The 19,450-nt window shown below is 27.9% G+C and overlaps 1 protein-coding gene across 1 annotated transcript in view; it reads right to left on the reverse strand.

Moving 5' to 3' along the window:
* Apoltp (Apolipoprotein lipid transfer particle) overlaps positions 1–19,450 on the reverse strand; it is a gene marked incomplete at its 3' end in the record, with an annotated part of 131,866 nt that overhangs the window by 61,265 nt on the left and 51,151 nt on the right. Inside the window, 19 exon segments of the mRNA XM_067049064.1 lie at positions 342–581; positions 685–830; positions 2,192–2,371; positions 3,379–3,505; positions 3,701–3,963; positions 4,113–4,262; positions 5,300–5,512; positions 5,666–5,818; positions 6,058–6,354; positions 6,849–7,046; positions 8,680–8,942; positions 10,939–11,155; positions 13,705–13,930; positions 14,255–14,417; positions 14,811–15,025; positions 16,013–16,179; positions 16,935–17,120; positions 17,215–17,363; positions 19,154–19,394. Of these exon segments, the coding sequence (XP_066905165.1) occupies positions 342–581; positions 685–830; positions 2,192–2,371; positions 3,379–3,505; positions 3,701–3,963; positions 4,113–4,262; positions 5,300–5,512; positions 5,666–5,818; positions 6,058–6,354; positions 6,849–7,046; positions 8,680–8,942; positions 10,939–11,155; positions 13,705–13,930; positions 14,255–14,417; positions 14,811–15,025; positions 16,013–16,179; positions 16,935–17,120; positions 17,215–17,363; positions 19,154–19,394 (3,794 nt within the window).

Genomic DNA, 19,450 nt, shown 5'->3' on the forward strand with positions numbered 1-19,450 from the left:
ATTATTAATTTGCAATCAGAATCATTGAGGAAAATTTTTCTTAGAACCTTATTAAACCCACATAGAAAAATAAAACTATATAAGAGTAGATTTTTTAAATTTTGTTTAACAATTTATTTTTAAAATTGATTTTAAATAACTACCTTGCAGTCCTATTTGAATTTGAGCTCATTCGGTACAATAAAAGTGAACAAAATACAACATTTGGTTATATCTAATAAATAATTAATATCCTAAAGTACTCTGGTTTTTGCGATTATTTTAAGTATAGATATGTTGTACTAACATATTTTAGATTATAACATTAAGTAATATTTAATTTATAGTTGATGTTTACTTACCACCATTCTTTTGAGTTAAAATCAACATCGCTGGCTAGAGAGATTTCCTGGAATTCACTATCAAAGTTCCACATGTGAACATGTGCATTTAATGTTCTGGGTATTTCAAAGTATGTTACTATTCCTGAAATATCGAAGGCAAGGTGTTCCATAGCTTTATTCACATATGAAATTTGTCCATTTGCTGAAATATTTTTGTTGAAAAGGTTAAGTCTTATGATTCCAAGGTCATCCACAAATCTGAAATTTATTATAAATATAAAATTAAAAATATGTCTGATTTTTTTTTTTTTTTATCAATACCACTCACCACCTCCAAACTCATACAATAGTTGGTACTTACGATACATTGAGGTTCACTTGGGCTCGGGTAGTTATCCATTTAGACTGTACTTCTCCATTTACTTGAGTAACCATTGTTGCACTGTCTAAGCTCAGAACCTCCGAATACAGAACAAATTTTTCATACCCTGGATATGTGCTTGATAACTAATAAACGAAAGAAGAATATTTATTAAAAAATAATGAAGGATAAACTATCTTGCTAAGGGTTCATATATTCATCAGTGTTACAATTTCACGAAAAAACGCCATTAAAAATTCATACTAGTTTTATTCATGAATTAGATAATGTTCCTAAAATCATACATTACATTTTATGAAACGTTATCCAATTTATATATAAAACATCTATGGAGTTTTTTTCTCCCCAAGAAATTGCTACATTTCTGTACTAAAGAAAAAATGAGATAATTGCCAGGATTAAATTATTTATTTGTAAAAACTGATGGGAATAAACAAAATTTGAAGTTTTGATGGAAAATACAAGATTAAATAAGGGTAATAAGTTGTTTTCTTCTTAAATTAGGTTTCAATATAAGTAATTTTGGACTATTACTACTATGGCATGATGGTTCATCAAGTAGTTAAAATAACTAATCAAAATTGTAATTTCACTCCTGAAGTTTCAAATTACATGCATTGCAATTACTTTTTGTCTATTACTAGTATGTGTTATGATCATGTTCATCATGAAAATTTCTGTACATATCAGCTTGAGTTATAAATTGGATGCATCCCATATCCAACCAAATATTGGCAAATATAAATCCAAAGATCTTGAAAAAATAATGTGGCTTATAAAAACTCATCTTTTCTGCTAATACATTATTAACTTCAAGTGTACAGTAATTCAACAGTAAATCACTGTTAATTATTTTTTCTTAAATATCATTTCTTCTGCTTTGTAGTATTTTTCTCTCTTTCTTTCTCCTTTTATCTTCCATAAAATTACCATCTCTTGGAAGATATTTACTCTCTGGTCAACAAGAGGTGTTAGATAAAAACTTTTGCAGGGCAGCATTTTGAGATATATTTGTTTCTTCCTACATGGGCGTAACTTTAAGTGCACAGAATTAACATGAGGTGTATAACATTTTTGTTTTGCTAAATTTGGATTGGGAAAAATATTTCCTCTTAAAGTCTATATCATTGTACATCCATTTAAAAAAAAAAAAAACTAATTACAGAATGCTGTTTCAGCTTTAGATGAACAAGATCAATAAAATGCAATTGTATTGTATTTACTGTGTGTTTTCTGTCTTTACCACTCCTCCAACCAACTTCACCTTAATTATATGTATGTTCAACAATATATTCACCAGTAATGGTTCTGAATATAAATTTTATTTATCCCCAAAAAGAACTTAGATTATTTAATAAAGTAATCATTGAATGAAAATTTCAAAGTAATGCATGTATTTTTATTCATATTCATTAATAGTTACTGTTTTATGAAATAGAAATAAATTGGTTACATAAATATTTCAGGAAGATAAAAATTTACCAACCATTACATGAAGAAGTTTTCCAATATCATCGACAATGACATAATCACATAAGACATTAATTCTGTGGTCAAATCTCTGTATCAGTGAATTTATATCATATCGATTATCTTTCTTATGCACACTGAGAGAGAGACCAAAAACTTCAGTATTTGTTGCTGTTTTATAGAGTTTAATTTCAACCTGAAAAAATCATAATTATCAAGGGAATGAACTTTAGATTAATGATTTTAGAATAAATAACAAATAATAAAATACAAAATACAGTAAATGGAATCAAATACAGAAATTTTCAGAATGTTATTTTTCCTATAATTCTATATATTACTACCCTTAAATGGTATGAGAGAATCCAAGAACTAATATATCCAATTTCATTTTCAGAAATAAATATTCCAAATAGTAGTAGTTTATTGTAATGATCAGCCATGTTTTATAATGAAAGAGAAAACTATGCATGAAAGAAATTTTTGGCTTTGGACAGGGAATGTTTTGATCAAGCTTCAATACTAGAATAGTGAGCATATGCCAGTGCTCAATATTGATAAAGGATTACATATATTGACAGACCTGAATTACTTGGCCTAAATGCTGGTTGATTTAACAAAGAAAACAGAAAATAACTTTTTTTTATTTTTTATTTTTTTATGTCATTTTGAAAGCTGACCAGTTTCAACCAAAATTATATTATTTAGTAAAACCATCACTGTCAAGCACCTATAACTTAAAACAGAATCCATTAGGAGGATAATAAGGATGGTTGGAGCTGGGTATAATCTAGTGCATGTATATTACTACTAGGGATTATGCTTAAGGATTAGGATTATGAATAAGGTTTTAATGGTTGTTCAAAAATGTGGATGAAATAAGATCGAGAAAACATGGGATGTTGAGGTCATTATGAAGGGTCTTGTTTCTAATGATGAGAAAATAGTTGACCGTGGATAATATGTATCAGGAGAAGAATATTATGTTTCAGGGCATTGTCAGGGACTATTGTTCAGAGGAGTTTAAACTGAAAGGATTGTATACGTTGAATGTTTGAAGCTTTTGCTGTTCCCTACTGTTTAAATCCATAGGTTCAGATAGGTTTCAGTATGTAGATCAGTAAATAACTGGCAAAATCATTGGTTAAGTTCAATTTTATAAATAATAATAATATTTATACGGGTTTATTTATTATGATATACCATAAAAGGTTTTTTAGAATTAACTGTAGCCCATCCAAGCATCCTGTATTCTTTGTCCCAACTTAAGACTGCATCTAGACTGCGTACTCCTCCTTTGTTTTTTAGGGTCCCATTGATGCTAATGTTTCTATAATTAAAAAAAAAAATCATTCACTCTTTATAAATACATATTAATGACGAATCTTTACCATAGATCACTATTATGATTAGGTTCTTGAATAAAAATAAAATCTTGGGTCTACTAATGGTTGAAAATCGATCAGAAACTCTTTGAGATGAACCAATAACAAATTACAACAAATATTGACTAATCAGCACTTACCTGATCAATTCTGAGGTAGACAATACATGGAAATTGAACATTTGTTTTTTTACAGAGCTCCAAGCAGTTATTTCATTCAATTTGGAATATTTTACGTATATCTCTAAAAAGTATTCCTCAAATGATGGATCACTAGAATAAGATACACTACTTTTGATTGTTCCGATTGATGGATATGGAGTTAATATAGACAAAACATATTTCATATACTGAGGTCCGTCATAATGCCAAGCTAAAGCTACTCCATAATGTACAAGGGAATCCTAAAAATTAAATAAAATTTGAATTTCAACACATTTAATAATATTATACCTTGTTATTTTTTAATTCTTCATTTCGTTTTATATAAATGAAACACTAAACTATTTTTTAATAAATTGATTAATAATATTAATAGAGGCTGATTACTTACTCCTCTTTCATTGGGTAAAGCCAGCCCAACTTTGAGTTCCTTTTCAAAATCTGTGAAATCTTTGCTGAGCAATAAACGACACATTGGTAGTTTGAATATTGTTGTGTTAATTTTTGCTCCCATATCCATAGTGAATATAGTCCCATCATTCTGAAATAAAATACTCAACTAAATGAACTATATTATACTAAGCAGGGTGATCTTTAGTTAAGTAGAAGGCCTGGTGACTTTTGCATATGAAGAGAATTTATTTTTTTAGTAACTTTGCGTAATCAACAGAAATAAACAAATTTCTTTTCTTTTATATTTGAAAAGTAAAAAATAGTAATAATAATATCATTGAAAATAGGTGTTTTTCTTGATTTTTGATCAACTGTTTTATTCATTACTGCTTCAAAATCTATTTAGTAAATTTTATTTTCACAAACTATTGACATAAGTGATAAACTATTGTGAGTGTAAAATATTTCTTGAACCTATTGTACTGCTAAATTCATTATTAATTCATTTTCATTCATTGATTAAATTAGGGGGCTCTATAGATTGCAGGGCTTTCGGCATAGGTCCAGTTGGCCTGGACATTGGGTACAGATAGCAGTAATATTGAGACCACTAATAGCCGAGGGAGTTGAGGCGTCACCTTAACAACCTCATAACTGCAGCAGTGCCAGTTCGAATCCAGTCTGGGGAGGGGACTTTATTCTGTAGTGGGCCCACGGGATGGAAACCTGATCCCCTACTCTGGTTAGAATAGATTGATTACAACTTGATAACGACCCACCCCATATGTTAGAAATGACCAGGTAAGGAGTAATAAAAAAAATAAAAATGAAACATTATTGTACTATTAAAACAAAATATGTACTCTTCCAATAATGTAGTAAAAATATTTCCCTATTAGGAGAAATTATAGCATCAAGAATAGTTTTAAAAAGATATTTTGTTAAAGATTGAGATAAGGTGGCAGAGAATGCTCTTGAAACATTTTAATTTTTTATTTAATTTTGTTACATTCTTATTTAAGGCTGAATCTCTACAGATATTTATAAAAGAGTTTATTAAATTACTGTGTCATGCTTATTCAAAAAAAGCTAATCTCTTGAAACATAATTATGATTTTAGCAACTATTAAATCAGTTTAATTATAAATTAATTATAATTATATTACAATAAATTACATAACTCACCTCAAGAGTTCCATCGACATAGACTGTAGAGTTGTTCAATTCTCCAGTAAAATTCCCGACATATATTGGACTTTCAGCTTTCAAAAGGACATTTGAAAATGCATGTGCAAGTTTCCTAAATGGTGTTTTAGCTCGAACAGTTATGTTATAGAAGCCTTCAGATTTGTTCTCTTCACTAACAGGGATATATATATAGTCAGTTTCTAATTCTCCCTGTAAATTAAAAAGTCCGCATTTAGAGAAATAAAATATATAATTTATACAGAGAGATAAAGAAAATGGCATAAATATTATAATTTTATTTTTAATTATATCACTGAATTAATTCTATATTGATGTTGTGGAATAATACGTTAAATAAATTACCTTGTATGAAGTATTGTAGACCATTGCTGATGCCTCTAAATTTGATTGCATATTCCTTCCCAATGTACCTCCAATTGAAAAACTTACCTCACCATTTTCCAGACAGTTACATGTTGTAATAACATTCATAAAATTTTTAAAATTTAGTATACCCTGAAAATTTTGTTATGTGAAAATCTACATAATTTCAAAAATATTTTTACATAATATCTTGATATAAAATATGTTTTTTAAAATTTTGTTTTGTTATTTATTTTGTGTAAATTGTTTTCTGTAAATTATTAATTCTTTGTTCAAAATATGTTTTATGATACAAATAAAAATTATTATTTAGTTCACTTTATAAAAAGTTATATTGTTACATTTTATTACTAACGTTCATTTTTACTTACGCTATATTTCAAAGTATCTGTTAATTTCAGTTGGCCAAATGGGAAACTAAAATATGACAGAGTGTAGTATTCTACACCATCGTCATTGACTTGTACGATACCATGTACTGTAGGGTAAAGTGTTGAATCAAATTGGAACACTCCTCTCCAGTATGTGTTACCATACTCAATCTCATCATAATTGAAGGGTTCAATGTATTTTTCACTGTTGTTCAAAACCCTGGATGAAACATCTTCAGAGAACGGAACTGCAAATTCTGGATCAGGTCTTTTCATAGCTTGTACTTTCAGACCAATCTGAAAAAAATTGTTTAATCCATAAAAAAATGTATAGTATAAATTAGTAATTAGTGACTTTATTTTTAGCTTACGTGCTTCACTGGTTCAAGAAAATATTATCTACACTAATTTTATTTAAATCAATCTACGTTTGTCATCTTATAAGAATTATTATTCGTATAATGGGAAAAAATATATAAATATTAAATTATGCTAAATTAAGGTTTGTCCTAATAGCTTGGTCATGTTCAAACTTAATTTAACTGTTTATTGCAACATTTAATAATAAAAATAGACTACATTAGAGATATGAATATTGTTTGGAAATAAACAATTATTAAATTTATAAAATATTCGAAGGTAGTATATTTAGGGAATAAAACGATGCCGCGATGTTATAAAATAATACAGTTATTTATTAAAAATATATGAAAATGATGGTATTAACATATAGTGTCAATAAACGTGATATAAATATTTTCTAATCTAAAGTTTTAAAAATAATGATTTACCTTTTTTTCACCTAAATTTACGTACGTCTCCAGATCTAACTTATCATTATAAATTAATTTTGCTATAGCAGAACCTTTGTTATATCCTTCAAATGGTGTGAATAATTGTAAACTATAGTCTACGTCATGCCATGCTATGTAGTGGGACCGTCCGATTAAACCAACAAGTAGTGTGTTCCACCCTATCCTCACATCAATCTAAAAATCATGTATCAAAATTAAAAAATAGGAATATTTTAAAAATCATAAAATCATAACAGGATAAATTACGAAAGGACAATACAGGGTGTCCTGTAAGTCCAGAGCAATATTTTTAATAGTGAAAGGCCATGGTTCGATTTTCAAAGGAATAGGAGAAAACTGATAATTTGTGATTTTTTGAGAAGACTCAAGGGCAGACCAGAAGCGAAAAGTTTAATTTTTGTTTACAAATCACATTAATTTTTCAATTTTTTTCTCAGGCTCCTGTTGGGCTAAAGAAAGTCCACTTCTAGATCCTATTGCTGTCAGAAATTAGGTCTTTTGGCAAATGATGGAAAATATTTAAATAGGCGATAGTAGGCCTCAAAATCAACAAAAAAGTACTTGTTGGCTATGGTCTGATTCCATGCAATAAAGCAAGAAATTCAAGTTCTGTTTCTCTTTAAGCAAATTACTTTTTCTGTTGATTAGGGAGTGACAGAGATCAGTTCTAAATTTCATCACAAAAAAATCCTTCAAATGATTTTAACAAAGAAAAATAGTATTTTGCCTTAAAGAAAGTTGTGTCTTGTTTACTATGCTGCAATTTAAAATTATCTTACTCAATTGCGGCTTTGTTATTGCTTACTATCCAACAAAATAGGTGACCTGCTTAAAACAAAAACACAAATTTTTTCAAGCTGTGTGGAATTGGACTATATGGACATATTGTTGAGTTCTACTATCATTTTATTAAAAACACAAACTTACATATAAAAAAGGTAATTAAATACCGCATTTTTTGATAACTCAAAAGCAAAATGTAGACTTTGAAAAATGTCTTGTCTTCATTAATACGAAATTAAGGTTTATTAAATTCAGACGTTTTCCTACAAGTAGACTTCCTTTAGACATAAAGAAGGTTGAGAAAAATATTCACGAATAAAAAGTGATTTATAAAAAAAATAAAACTTTCTTCTATTCGTCCTTTACCATGTTGTAATTGGATCTTAATTACCTTGAATATTTTTTGAGCTAACGCTTCGCAAACAGGAAAAAAAACGTGACTTGCTCAAAAAACCACAAAATATCAATTTTCTCCTATTCAGTTGGGAATTGGACCTTGGTTTATATGAAATTTTTTGCAGCTTTGACATCTATTACTACCTCTAAAAATATTCCCCTGGTTTTACGAGACACTCTGTATACACGTACTTTACCAATCTCCGTAAAAATCGAAAATTCTTATTAACAGAAGGCATACCATAATCTTTGTATTCATAAATTGATCGCAGCACAAATTAGGTATTGATAAATCTATTATTTCACTGTCACTAATAAAACTACTTTTATTTTCATTTATAAAATTCGTGGATAAGCCAAATGGGAAAAAAAAAATTGTAAAACCAATAAAAGACAAATTATTTTATAACAAATATATGATTAAATCTACAAATTAATTGTTTCATTACTTTTTAAATCATTCTCCACACTTGACAGCGTTTTTTCCACTTCAAATTGGATGGTTTTATTGGTTGCTATGCGTCCGAAATTTCTTAAATACTTTCAAAGATCGAGAAATAAAAAGGTATATTTATATTGTTATAGAGTAGGTTATATCGTTGTTATAATCTATTGAAAATAAACTTACAGTGTCAACATCCCTCTTTCCTACTATCAGGAGACTGACTAATGAAACAGAAGCATGGGCTTTCAGTTTTAGATCAAAGTTTGAAAAATTATTATAAACGTAAATGATATCGGCTCCAGCCGAAACTGTAGGACCTCTGACGTCTAAAAAAAATCGTTTGTTGCTTGCAGAAAAAGCGTATCTTCCAGTTATAAGAGTGTACTTCTCAAAAGGTGTATTAATGTGAAAGTTTAATCTACTTTCTTTCAATACACGAAAAGAACCTGAAAGACAGTAATTGATTAGAATTAATACTAAGAGCAACAATTAATTCAAATATGATTAAGTTTAATAACATAGGTCCATTAGTGACATTAGTTAACATTAATGAACATAGGTCCGCAAAAAATTCAGTTCCAAGCTAGAACAAAATACTAAAAAAACCAAAAAAAAAAACACCTTCGGGTTGTGTGTTAAAATAAATTGTTGATAGCGGTTTGAAACTTAGTTCAGGTTAAAAAACTTACAACTCACTTTCATTATTTTTCAACACCTAGAATGAAATATATATTTTTTTTAATTGATTTTTTTCATGTAAGGCGTTGCGATTACTCATCAGGAAACGTTTCGGAAGTTCACGAGTCATTGCAAAAGAAGAAGATAATAATAGTAATATTCTTTATTTATTCTGGGATTGATCCCTTCGGAATAATATTACAGGCGTCAAAATGAGGCCTTAGAGTAAAATACAAAATAAAAATGATATTATAAAACGTCATAAAATATAATGAAAATAATGAATTTGAAAAGATAAAAATGAACAACAATATATAAAATAAAACCTATATGTCATATCATAAAACATAAGGTGACTGACTTCTGATAATAAATAAAAGGAGAAAAATGATAAAAAATCAAGTACAATTAAACTAAAAATAATAAATGAAAAGGTACAGTTTCTGCTAATATACATATTTACAAGTATAAACAAAAGTCTGAACATCAAATACGTAAACCAACGGTATATTTTTTTATTATTATCAAGAAGGTATTAATAAAAAAAAAAAATAAAAAATTCTCTAACTAATCATAATGTTAAGGAATAATCCAATAAATGCGATAAAAGGAAAACGGAAGGAGTAGTGTTGATTATGTTAAATATTATCTCTCTTTCCATCTATTTACATCTTGTTTGAAAGTTTTAATTGTTATTCTTCTAGAATTGGGTGGACAGAAGATAGTCGAAGGTACGGGATTTGAAGGTTAGAAGGGTAATAAAACTACGAATGAAGGAGGGAATAGAATTCCAAAGGGTAGAGCCACGGATGAGGAAAGATCTACCAAAGGCTGCAGTGATAGTGCAGCAGATCATAATAACCAATAAATATGTACATTTATTTAAATAATATATTCATACATAATTTACATAACAGTAAATGGACTTTTAATTAATGAGAACAATGTGCTTGCATTTCCTAGAAGTTCTCATAGGTAATTTGAGTTTTCAAATAATTGATTTATTATTATTATTATATTAATGTCTTTAGAAATTTTTTCAAAAGCAGTTAACGTCTCATTAAACAAAGTGCATTTTTCTCTTTCTAGATTTACAATTACAGGAGCAAGATATGTAAATTTTGGTTTTTATAACAAGCAATTGCATTTCAAAAGTTGCTATTTCAGTTTCAAACAGATGAAATCAGTCATCAACAGATGATTTCATCAATTTGAAATTGAAATAGAGACTTTTAAAACGAAATTGTTTCCTTATAAGGCTTATAAAAACTAAAATTTACACATCTTGCTCCTGTAATTGTAAATCTAGAAACAGAAAAATGCACTTGTCTTGTTAAAAATTGAACAATTTTCTGAATGAAAATAACACGCAATTTTTTCTTAACTTGTAAGAACTCATAAAATATTTTTTTGTAACTTCTGGAACAGCCTTCATTTATATTACACCTTACCATGATTAGTAAGGTCATCAATTTTGGCTCTTTATTGTAAATAGTTTTCATTAAAGTAATAAAGAATTGAGCTGAAATAACTTTTTTTTCTTCTTGGTTTCTTGGTCTAAACATTAATAGTATTACTTTGTACTTTATTATGAAACAAGGCACTGATTTCAGTTATTTCCAAGCTCGTCTCATAGGCAAAAATTTGACTAAAATATTTAAGTGAATGAACCATAATAATCCTAATACACTACGTACTACAAAATGTCTAGTGTTTAAAATATAATTATTTTAGATAAATCAATTATTGATAAAAATGCATTACCGTCAACTGTTGTAACATATTTCTTTCCATCACCAGTGAATTGTATGTTTCCTTTGAATTTTTTCATTGGGTAAAGATACAATCCAGCATTAATGGTCGCAGTTCTCAACGTCTCGAATGGTGTGATGATACCGAAAAATGCGTGATAGTAGGAATATTCATCGGTATGCATCTTTTCACCCAGAAGTTCAACAGCGAATTTATTCGCAGGACTTGGCTATTAAAGAAAAATTATAATAATAATTATGAAAATTATCAATAATGTAATAAGTTAAATTTATTATGGTTTATAACTGTTATAAATGTATAAAGTACCATTTATAAAATTTGAATTGTTTTTCAACATATTTCAAAAATTATAAATGGTACTTATGGTGACTTACAAATTGATTTTTCTTTATTAAAAGACCTAAAAGTTCATATTAATTTCTTCTATTACTTTTTAAAATGCACTTATTCTAGTCATACAAATAATGGAAAAGTTTTGTAAAAAAGGTTATATTCAATTTTGTTTTCTATAATGAAAAGTGATCTTTGACCATTGGTAGCGGACAATCAAGTTAGCTGTGAAGTGTTCTAAAAAAATCTAAAAGAACACTATTTAAAGAAGAGTAAATATACTGAAATATTAGCCCTAAAAGAGCTATTTACATCCAATAGTTTTCGAGATATAGCTTCCTAAAAAGCAAAAGTTCTTAAAAATCTACTCAAAGATTAGTAGTTAGTTAATTTATTTTGAGAAATCTATATCTTAGGAACCATTCGACGTACAAATGTCTATTAGCACTCAAATTAAAGCCAGTTTAATGTAATATAAAGTAGTTTATGAAGTATATCTTCGTAGGAATAGCCGTTTTCATCATATTTGTTAAAATAAATTGATTTATAGTTGTTCGGACAATTACTTTCATTTATGAAAAACTTTATTTCAGAAATCATTGGACGTACAGATGTCTGTCAGCACTCAAATTAAAGCTAGTTAAATTTACTATAAAATAATCAATATTGTTTATCTTTGGAGGAGTAGTAATTTTTATGATATTTGACAAAATAAACTCACAAAATGTTAATTTCTAGTTGTTCGTATAAAATGTTGGATTTTTGAAAAAATATATCTCTAGACCCATAAGACGTACATATGTCTGCCAACACTCAAAATAAAGGAAATGTAACTTACTATAAAGTAGTTTAAGACACTTATCTTCGTAGGGTTAGTAGTTTTTATGATATTCACATATGAATATAAATTTGGTAAATGAAAATTTGTCCGAACAACTATAAATCAATTTATTTTAGCGAATTTCATGTAAACTATTTCTTCTACGAAGATAAACATCATAAACTACTTCATAGCTCATTTAACTAGTTTTAATTTGGGTGCTGACAGACATCAGTTCGTCAAATGGTTTTTGAGATATAAATTTTTCAAAATAAATTCACTAACTACTGATCTTTCAGTACGTCCCTTGCAACATTTTTATGAAATGTTGCTTTTTAAAAAGCTATATTTCGAAAACTATTTAACGTAAATAAATCTATTAGGGCTCATATTTTAGCAAATTTGCTCTTCAAATGACGTCCTCTTAGGTTTTCTTGTGTTGTTCCTACTTTTTAAGATATAGAGCTCCGAATGAAAAATTATTTTTTTTTATCGCTTTGAAACAACCGCCATTTTGTATTCCCCCTACCTATACTTGGCAGACTCATCAATTTTGACTATTAATTTTACATAGTTTTAATTAAAGTAATCAAAAATTGGGGTGAGATAACTGCCTTTTTTCTCCTCTTGGGCTCTTGTACTAGTAGTCGCCCCGTCGACTTGGTACGGTATATCGCCCAGTCGCTTTGTGTGGGCCCACCTACGTTTAAGAACAGAACGTTGTCTCCAACCTTTTCGGAACGGGCTTCAAGATCTCGACCCATCAGAGTTCATCAATTTGTAAAAAAAAAATTGTACCTAGCAATTTTTTTTTTCGTGGATTTTTCTTAAATATATAACCTGTAGTATGTTTTGAATAAGAAAGATACTAATTTAATTTCGTTAGTCTTTTTTTAGTACAATTATCCTATGGTAAACATGGCGCTGTGAATGGTAACCTTAGAATAACGTTTGTTCCACGTCTAATTCGCTCGCTCTTTAAAAAACTATTTTTTTTTTACTTTAAAAAGCTGAGTAACGTAATTGGATATTAATATCCCCACCGAAATCCGTAAAATCCAAATTTTTATCGTCTTGATCAGCTTACTTACATCTGTCCGAGTTTTGAAACTCACTTTAACAACTTTTATTAAAGTTTCAATAAAAATTTAAGAATTGAAATTGCGATTCATCACTTCTCTCGATACTTCATTCGTCAAAATCCATCCCTCCTGAGAGCCGAAAAAGGGATCCATTCTACCTAATTATATTATAATATATTACGAACGATTTGGCGAAATATTTATATTATTAAGAGTTTTCAATAAATTAATTAAAGACTTTTTTATTCAGACGTTTAGCTTGTACTCTTCTTGAAGGATATATTTAGTCGGATAAACATTACGTATTGTTGTTTATATTAATATTTTTACAAAAAAAAAAAGTTATAAAATTTTGAAAAATTTAATTCATGCAATATAAAACTAACATTTTTACCGATCCCTAATAATGTCTGATCGCATTATTATGGATAATTGCTAATATTCAAATACATATTTTAATGATATTACAAATACAATGACTTAAATGCATTTTTAATGAATATATAAGACAAAAAAAAAATATACCTGGACTATTAATTCAGTTACAAATTTATTCTCAATTTGGGCGTACTTTAAAATTCCTTTCATCGAATTAACTTCGGGTATAGTACTGTTAACTTCACTGATGAAGACAACATAATTATTATCAGTTGTAAAATTATATCTATAAGAAACCTCCATATCGAATTTCTGGTTTGTTTTCCAAATTACGGAACCATTTGATTTCATCATCTGTGGATCAAACTTGACTCTGAAAAAAATTATTTATTTACGTTATTTGAATTAAATAAAATCAAAGGAGAGGTACATGGGGAGGGGGGGGGGTACAGAATTCATTATATAGATTTCATATATTTTTTTTTAATTTAAAATTATGAATATCTGGTGATTTTTTAAAAAATATTTATAGTACGTCGCACTGAAATGGAAATATTTCAAAATTAAATCGTTTATTGAAGAATTATTCTATTTATATTAATTTTCTATATATAAATATAAATAAAAATAATAGAAATTGAATAAGCATCAATTGTAAAAAAATTGATGCACGTATAGGAAAAAAAAATTTACTCACTGATAAACTAGAGACGTATGCTCCCAATTGGTGAACGGTGTTTCTACCTTGCCCTCTATTTTAGCAAATCTGTTTTCATCCATATCATAAATTCCTTTAAACACCGAAACGATAATATCTTTTTGACTCCATTGAACTTTTGCAAATAAAGAATAATCCACAACTGTAATTGATAAAAAAAAAAATATTAGTGAACATAATTTTTTAAGACTATATAACACATGATTATGCCTGAGATGTGATACATGCATACAAAAAAATATATATAAAAACATACTATTCATCTATTAATTTAGATAATTAATATGAGAAAGAAAATAATTTTTAATTCAGAAATATTGCTGCCCAAAAATATTTATAATAAGCAGATAAAGAGGGATTTAAGATACTGCAATTATATACCACCGCAGCTACTACACTTATACATAACACAGAAGTTATTAACTGAAATGTTTTTCGATAATAATGGAAAAAAAAATATTATTTACATACTTTATAACATAAATATATTGTTTGACAAAAAACATGTTTATAACTAATTCTCTATTGAACTTACGTTTATGTTCCATGTTGAAGTATGATGTTATCTGCCTTCCTGGATATTCAATTATGCACTTTCCATCATAATTTAAATTTCCATAAGAATTTGACAATATAATAGCGGTAAGTTTCTGTGAAGGGTCTCTGTTTGCATCCCACTTCACATCCATTCCAGCATCCAAAATGGTTTTATTAGTAACTCCATGGATAGAAATGTGGACGTCTCGATACCTGGTAAAAATCAAATTCAAAGCAATACTTAGCAGCGATTATTCATATAATAGACACATTAATGGGTTCCTGGACCGTTGACTCTGGACAATATCGAATTAAAAAAAAAAATTATATAAATTTACAAACAAATCATTCTAAATATTTTGGAATAATTTTTCATATTAGTGTTTTTTTAACAAAAACTTTGGAAAATTTATCATTTTTTAACTTAATCTATGTTGAGTACATATTATACACTATTACCCAAAAGTTTATATTTGTATCTATTTTAATTTTTATGAAATTTATCTTTTTTTCTATTTATATTTATTAGAATTTTTTTTTAGTTAATATACCGAAACAAAACTCGGAATTAAAACAAAATTGGTGAATCCATCTTAGAATTGAGAGAGACAACATTTAATGATAAACTTCTAGACTTAATTCATTTGGTGAAAATATTATACATTATAAAATAATGCCTTGAATATGTGTTGGACTGTTATATGCTATGTTGAATTATCTATATTATATTTTTCTGTTTTAACTGTTGAAGTGACATGCACAATATGTTTTGAGGTATTCAGCCATGAACTGAGAAAAAGTTTAATAATTAGTTATTTACTGCTGTTTGAGTGACTCAAAGTTTTTTTTTTTTAAATATCCAAATTATCAATGAAAAACTTATAAAAATTAGGAAAAGCAATAATTGAATATTGGGGTAAAATAATGATAAATTTACTGTAATTAGCATGCTATATGGTCATGATAAAAGTTTAATCTTTAACCAAATGAACTGTGTTTGGAAATAATTGATCTTCCTTGTAATGTCACATGGTTGTCATACAGAGATTTAAAGTTAGCCCGTCATTACAGTGTGTATTTTAAGTGGTCAGAGGTTTAAATTGTGTGGTGTAAATAGTAATTGTGGACAAATTACCATAATTATTATAATAATTTTTGTATAAATATTCATAATAATTAAGCCTACTGAAAATTACTTACTGATCAAGGTGAAGCTCTAAGACTGTTCTTCTTTTTATTAGATCCAACAAATTAGTAAAGGAATAAACCGCAGAGTCGTACTTGATTTCAGCAAAGGTCTCATATACTCCAATAATTTCTGACAAGTGACGGAATCCTAAACCATAATTTATATTGTTGTGTTCAGCCTGTAACGTTTGAGAATGATATTAATTTAAAATTGAACTTTGAATTTATTGTTTAATCATAAATTGTTAAGTATTATCAACTTTAATTAAAAATCATCTCAAGAATTTTTTAGCAGTACAATGACAAGTACACTAGAAATAAATTATGCGTGCATTAATATATGAGCAAGTATGTATAATATATATAATATTAGTTATAAAATTATAATTGTTAATAACAAAATTAAACTATATACAAGTATTTAAAAATAAATTTTCAGAGCATTTTGAAGTTGAAAATTCTATACTGCCCTGTCATTATGATTGGAAAATAATAAATATATTTATTTAGATTCATTATATTTTTCCATATTTGATTGACGTATCTGATGTGTTTTATTTCACGCTTTTTTATTCTTATCGTAAGGAACTACGGCTCGTATCCGTTGGACTTGCCTACCCCTTCACGACTGCAGGCTCGTACCCTGCAGATTACAGTTTCCATTCTTCCAGGAATTACGGCTAGTCCACGTGAGACTCATCCTGTGCATTCATCTCCTAACCAGCTACCTAACCTGTATGAACACGCATTGTCGATGCCTTCTGGTATTGAGTACCTCACATCTTCAATTGGTATTAGAATCATCTAATACAACCATCTTGTCAATATTTTTATATCTATTCTAGATAATGACGAATTGGATCAATTCGCTCCTATGAATTAGCCTAAAATAATTAAAAATGTGTTTTAACAGACTTATGGAACTACGTCTTACCTGAAGATCAGTTTTTATTTCTTCTTCTCTGTTCAGATATTTTCCTGACAGAAGGAGATCGTTAAAAATTTGAGATCTTGCTAAAATTTTGAAATTGTAGCTAGACACATACGGATCTGATTGGTCTTGGAACATGCCCCGGACAGTTATATTATGCCCGCTGAACCACACACCTGTAAACTCTACCTATAAAATCAAAAGTGGCTAATGTTTAAAAAAGTAAGCCAATTTTATGTTAATTAACTTTTTAAAAAAGTAATGATTCACAATTTCTTCTTACATCGTAATCGTTGGTGGATTTTTCAAATATCTTTACGCAAACTGACATCTGTTCCTGAGATGGCGTTAGTAATACCCTTATTTTGTTTTCGAAATAGAAAAGAGAACCGTGAGGTATATTCAAATCAAACATCAGAATTATTTCTTTACCTGTAATAAAAAGTTTTAAATTATTAGATTAAATACTTTTTACATATAAGAAGATGGTCAGGGTTGCGGTAAAAAAAAAGAACAAATAGTTTATAACTATTCTATAAAATGTTCGACGTTTCGCCCCACTTTGCAGGGCTAAAAACATACAAAAAAAATCTGAGAATATTACAACAATAAGGTAATTTAAGCTAGGATAAATATTATGTAAAAATAAAGTGATAAGAAATTACATATAAATAAAAGGTAGGAAGACATAAAATAGTATTAATATAAAATAAACTTGAATAAACAATGATAATAATAAAAAATAAGAAACAATGGTAAGAGTAAAATTTTTTAAAAATTACGTAAAATATACTGTTAAAAAGTACAGCAGACGTAAATAAAACAAAAACAATACGGGGAAAAAATAGAGATTAAATAAACGTCATTAAAAAATAAATATAAATACAAATAATAATAATGATAATAAATAAGCAAAGACCAAATCAGGACCACCTACCTGTTTATTCAAGTTTATTTTATATTGAATCTTTTTTATGTCTTCCTTCCTTTTATTTATATGTAATTTCTTATCACTTTATTTTTACATAATATTTATCCTAGCTTAAATTACCTTATTGTTGTAATATTCTCAGTTTTATTTTTTTGTATCTTTTTAGCCCTGATGAAGCCCTGCAAAGTGGGGCGAAACGTCGGACATTAAAATATTTATAAACTATTTGTGCTTTTTTTTACCCCCCCATCATCTTATATTTAAATTTTTACGGTCAACTAGATATACATATAAATACTTTTTACATTTTTGAAAAACCCCTTCAGTGTGTGTCAGTTTCAAATTGCTATAGTCAACTCTAGAACTTGATTAAAAAAACAATCAAATGCCTATTAAATCTTTAAAAATAAAATACTTAGTTCAGGAGGAATTATGTTTTTTTTTTTGTTTTTTTAAGATTAGAACTTTATTTCGAGTATAACGAAAAATTAAGATTATTCAATCCCATTAGATTGTTTTATAAAATATTTACACTGTATAATAAAAAAAGTTCTTCAATTAATATTGTGAAATTATGTTAACTCAAGAATAATTTTTTGTAAAATAAAAAAAAAAAAAACATTAAATTACAATACCTCTTTTTTCATGTAGTTCTATGTATAAAAATAAATACATGTATTTCGAAAGTAAAAAAAAACAAAAAAAAAAACAAGGTTCATGAACAATATATAGAACTTAACAATTAAAATATAAATGTTTCTAAATTGCACTTTCAAATTATTACATTGTGGAGGGATGAAATACTTCATATTGATTTAATGTATTAAAATACAGTTATGAGATTCTAATCAATGTTGTAACTTATCATGTGAACTTTACTTATATAAATATAATTATTGTTAATTTGTGTAATTCAAAAAGGTGCATGTAGTAAGTGGCTCAAATAAATGATTATTTATTCTACGAACGGAAGTTTTTGATGATGCATGAATAGTCGGGAGTGGGATAGCTCAGTGTTAAGGCACTGTATTATTATCTTCAAGGGCTGTGACAGATAATTATTTATTCTGTTACTGTAGCTATAGAGGGTAACCTTAATTGAGAAAAAAAATCTGGCGGTTGAGCGTGATTTTAACCTAATCACCTCCTTGCACAACCATTGGTCTAGCAACAGTACTTCCTTACAAAGTACTGCATCCCTGACCCTTCATGGTTTGTAGCGGTACAAATTTATTTTTATTTACATGAAAAGTTTATTAAATAGCAACATGGCATTCGACTTGGTACTCACCTGTTGTGTATCTGACAATCACCTTTGAGCTCGAATTAGTTGGAGTATTTTGTTTAATGAAACCCAGTTTAATGTCAATTCCACTGTTTGGTTTCACGATTTCTAATGAAGTATTGAGTTTGTTTATGGCAAATGCCTTGAATTGTTGCAAGTCCCAACGGACCCTGAGCTTTTGAGTGTCATCTTTGATGTATGGATTCGTCAGCATGTTAAGTCGGCAATCGACATGGCTTTGGGCTTTCTAAAAAAAAATAAATAAATAAATAACTAAAAAAGTTGTGTGAAATATAATAGTAT

Source organism: Halyomorpha halys, unplaced genomic scaffold, assembly GCF_000696795.3.
Source record: "Halyomorpha halys isolate HHAL.00 unplaced genomic scaffold, Hhal_1.1 Scaffold214.1, whole genome shotgun sequence".
NCBI classification, from domain to species: domain Eukaryota; kingdom Metazoa; phylum Arthropoda; class Insecta; order Hemiptera; family Pentatomidae; genus Halyomorpha; species Halyomorpha halys.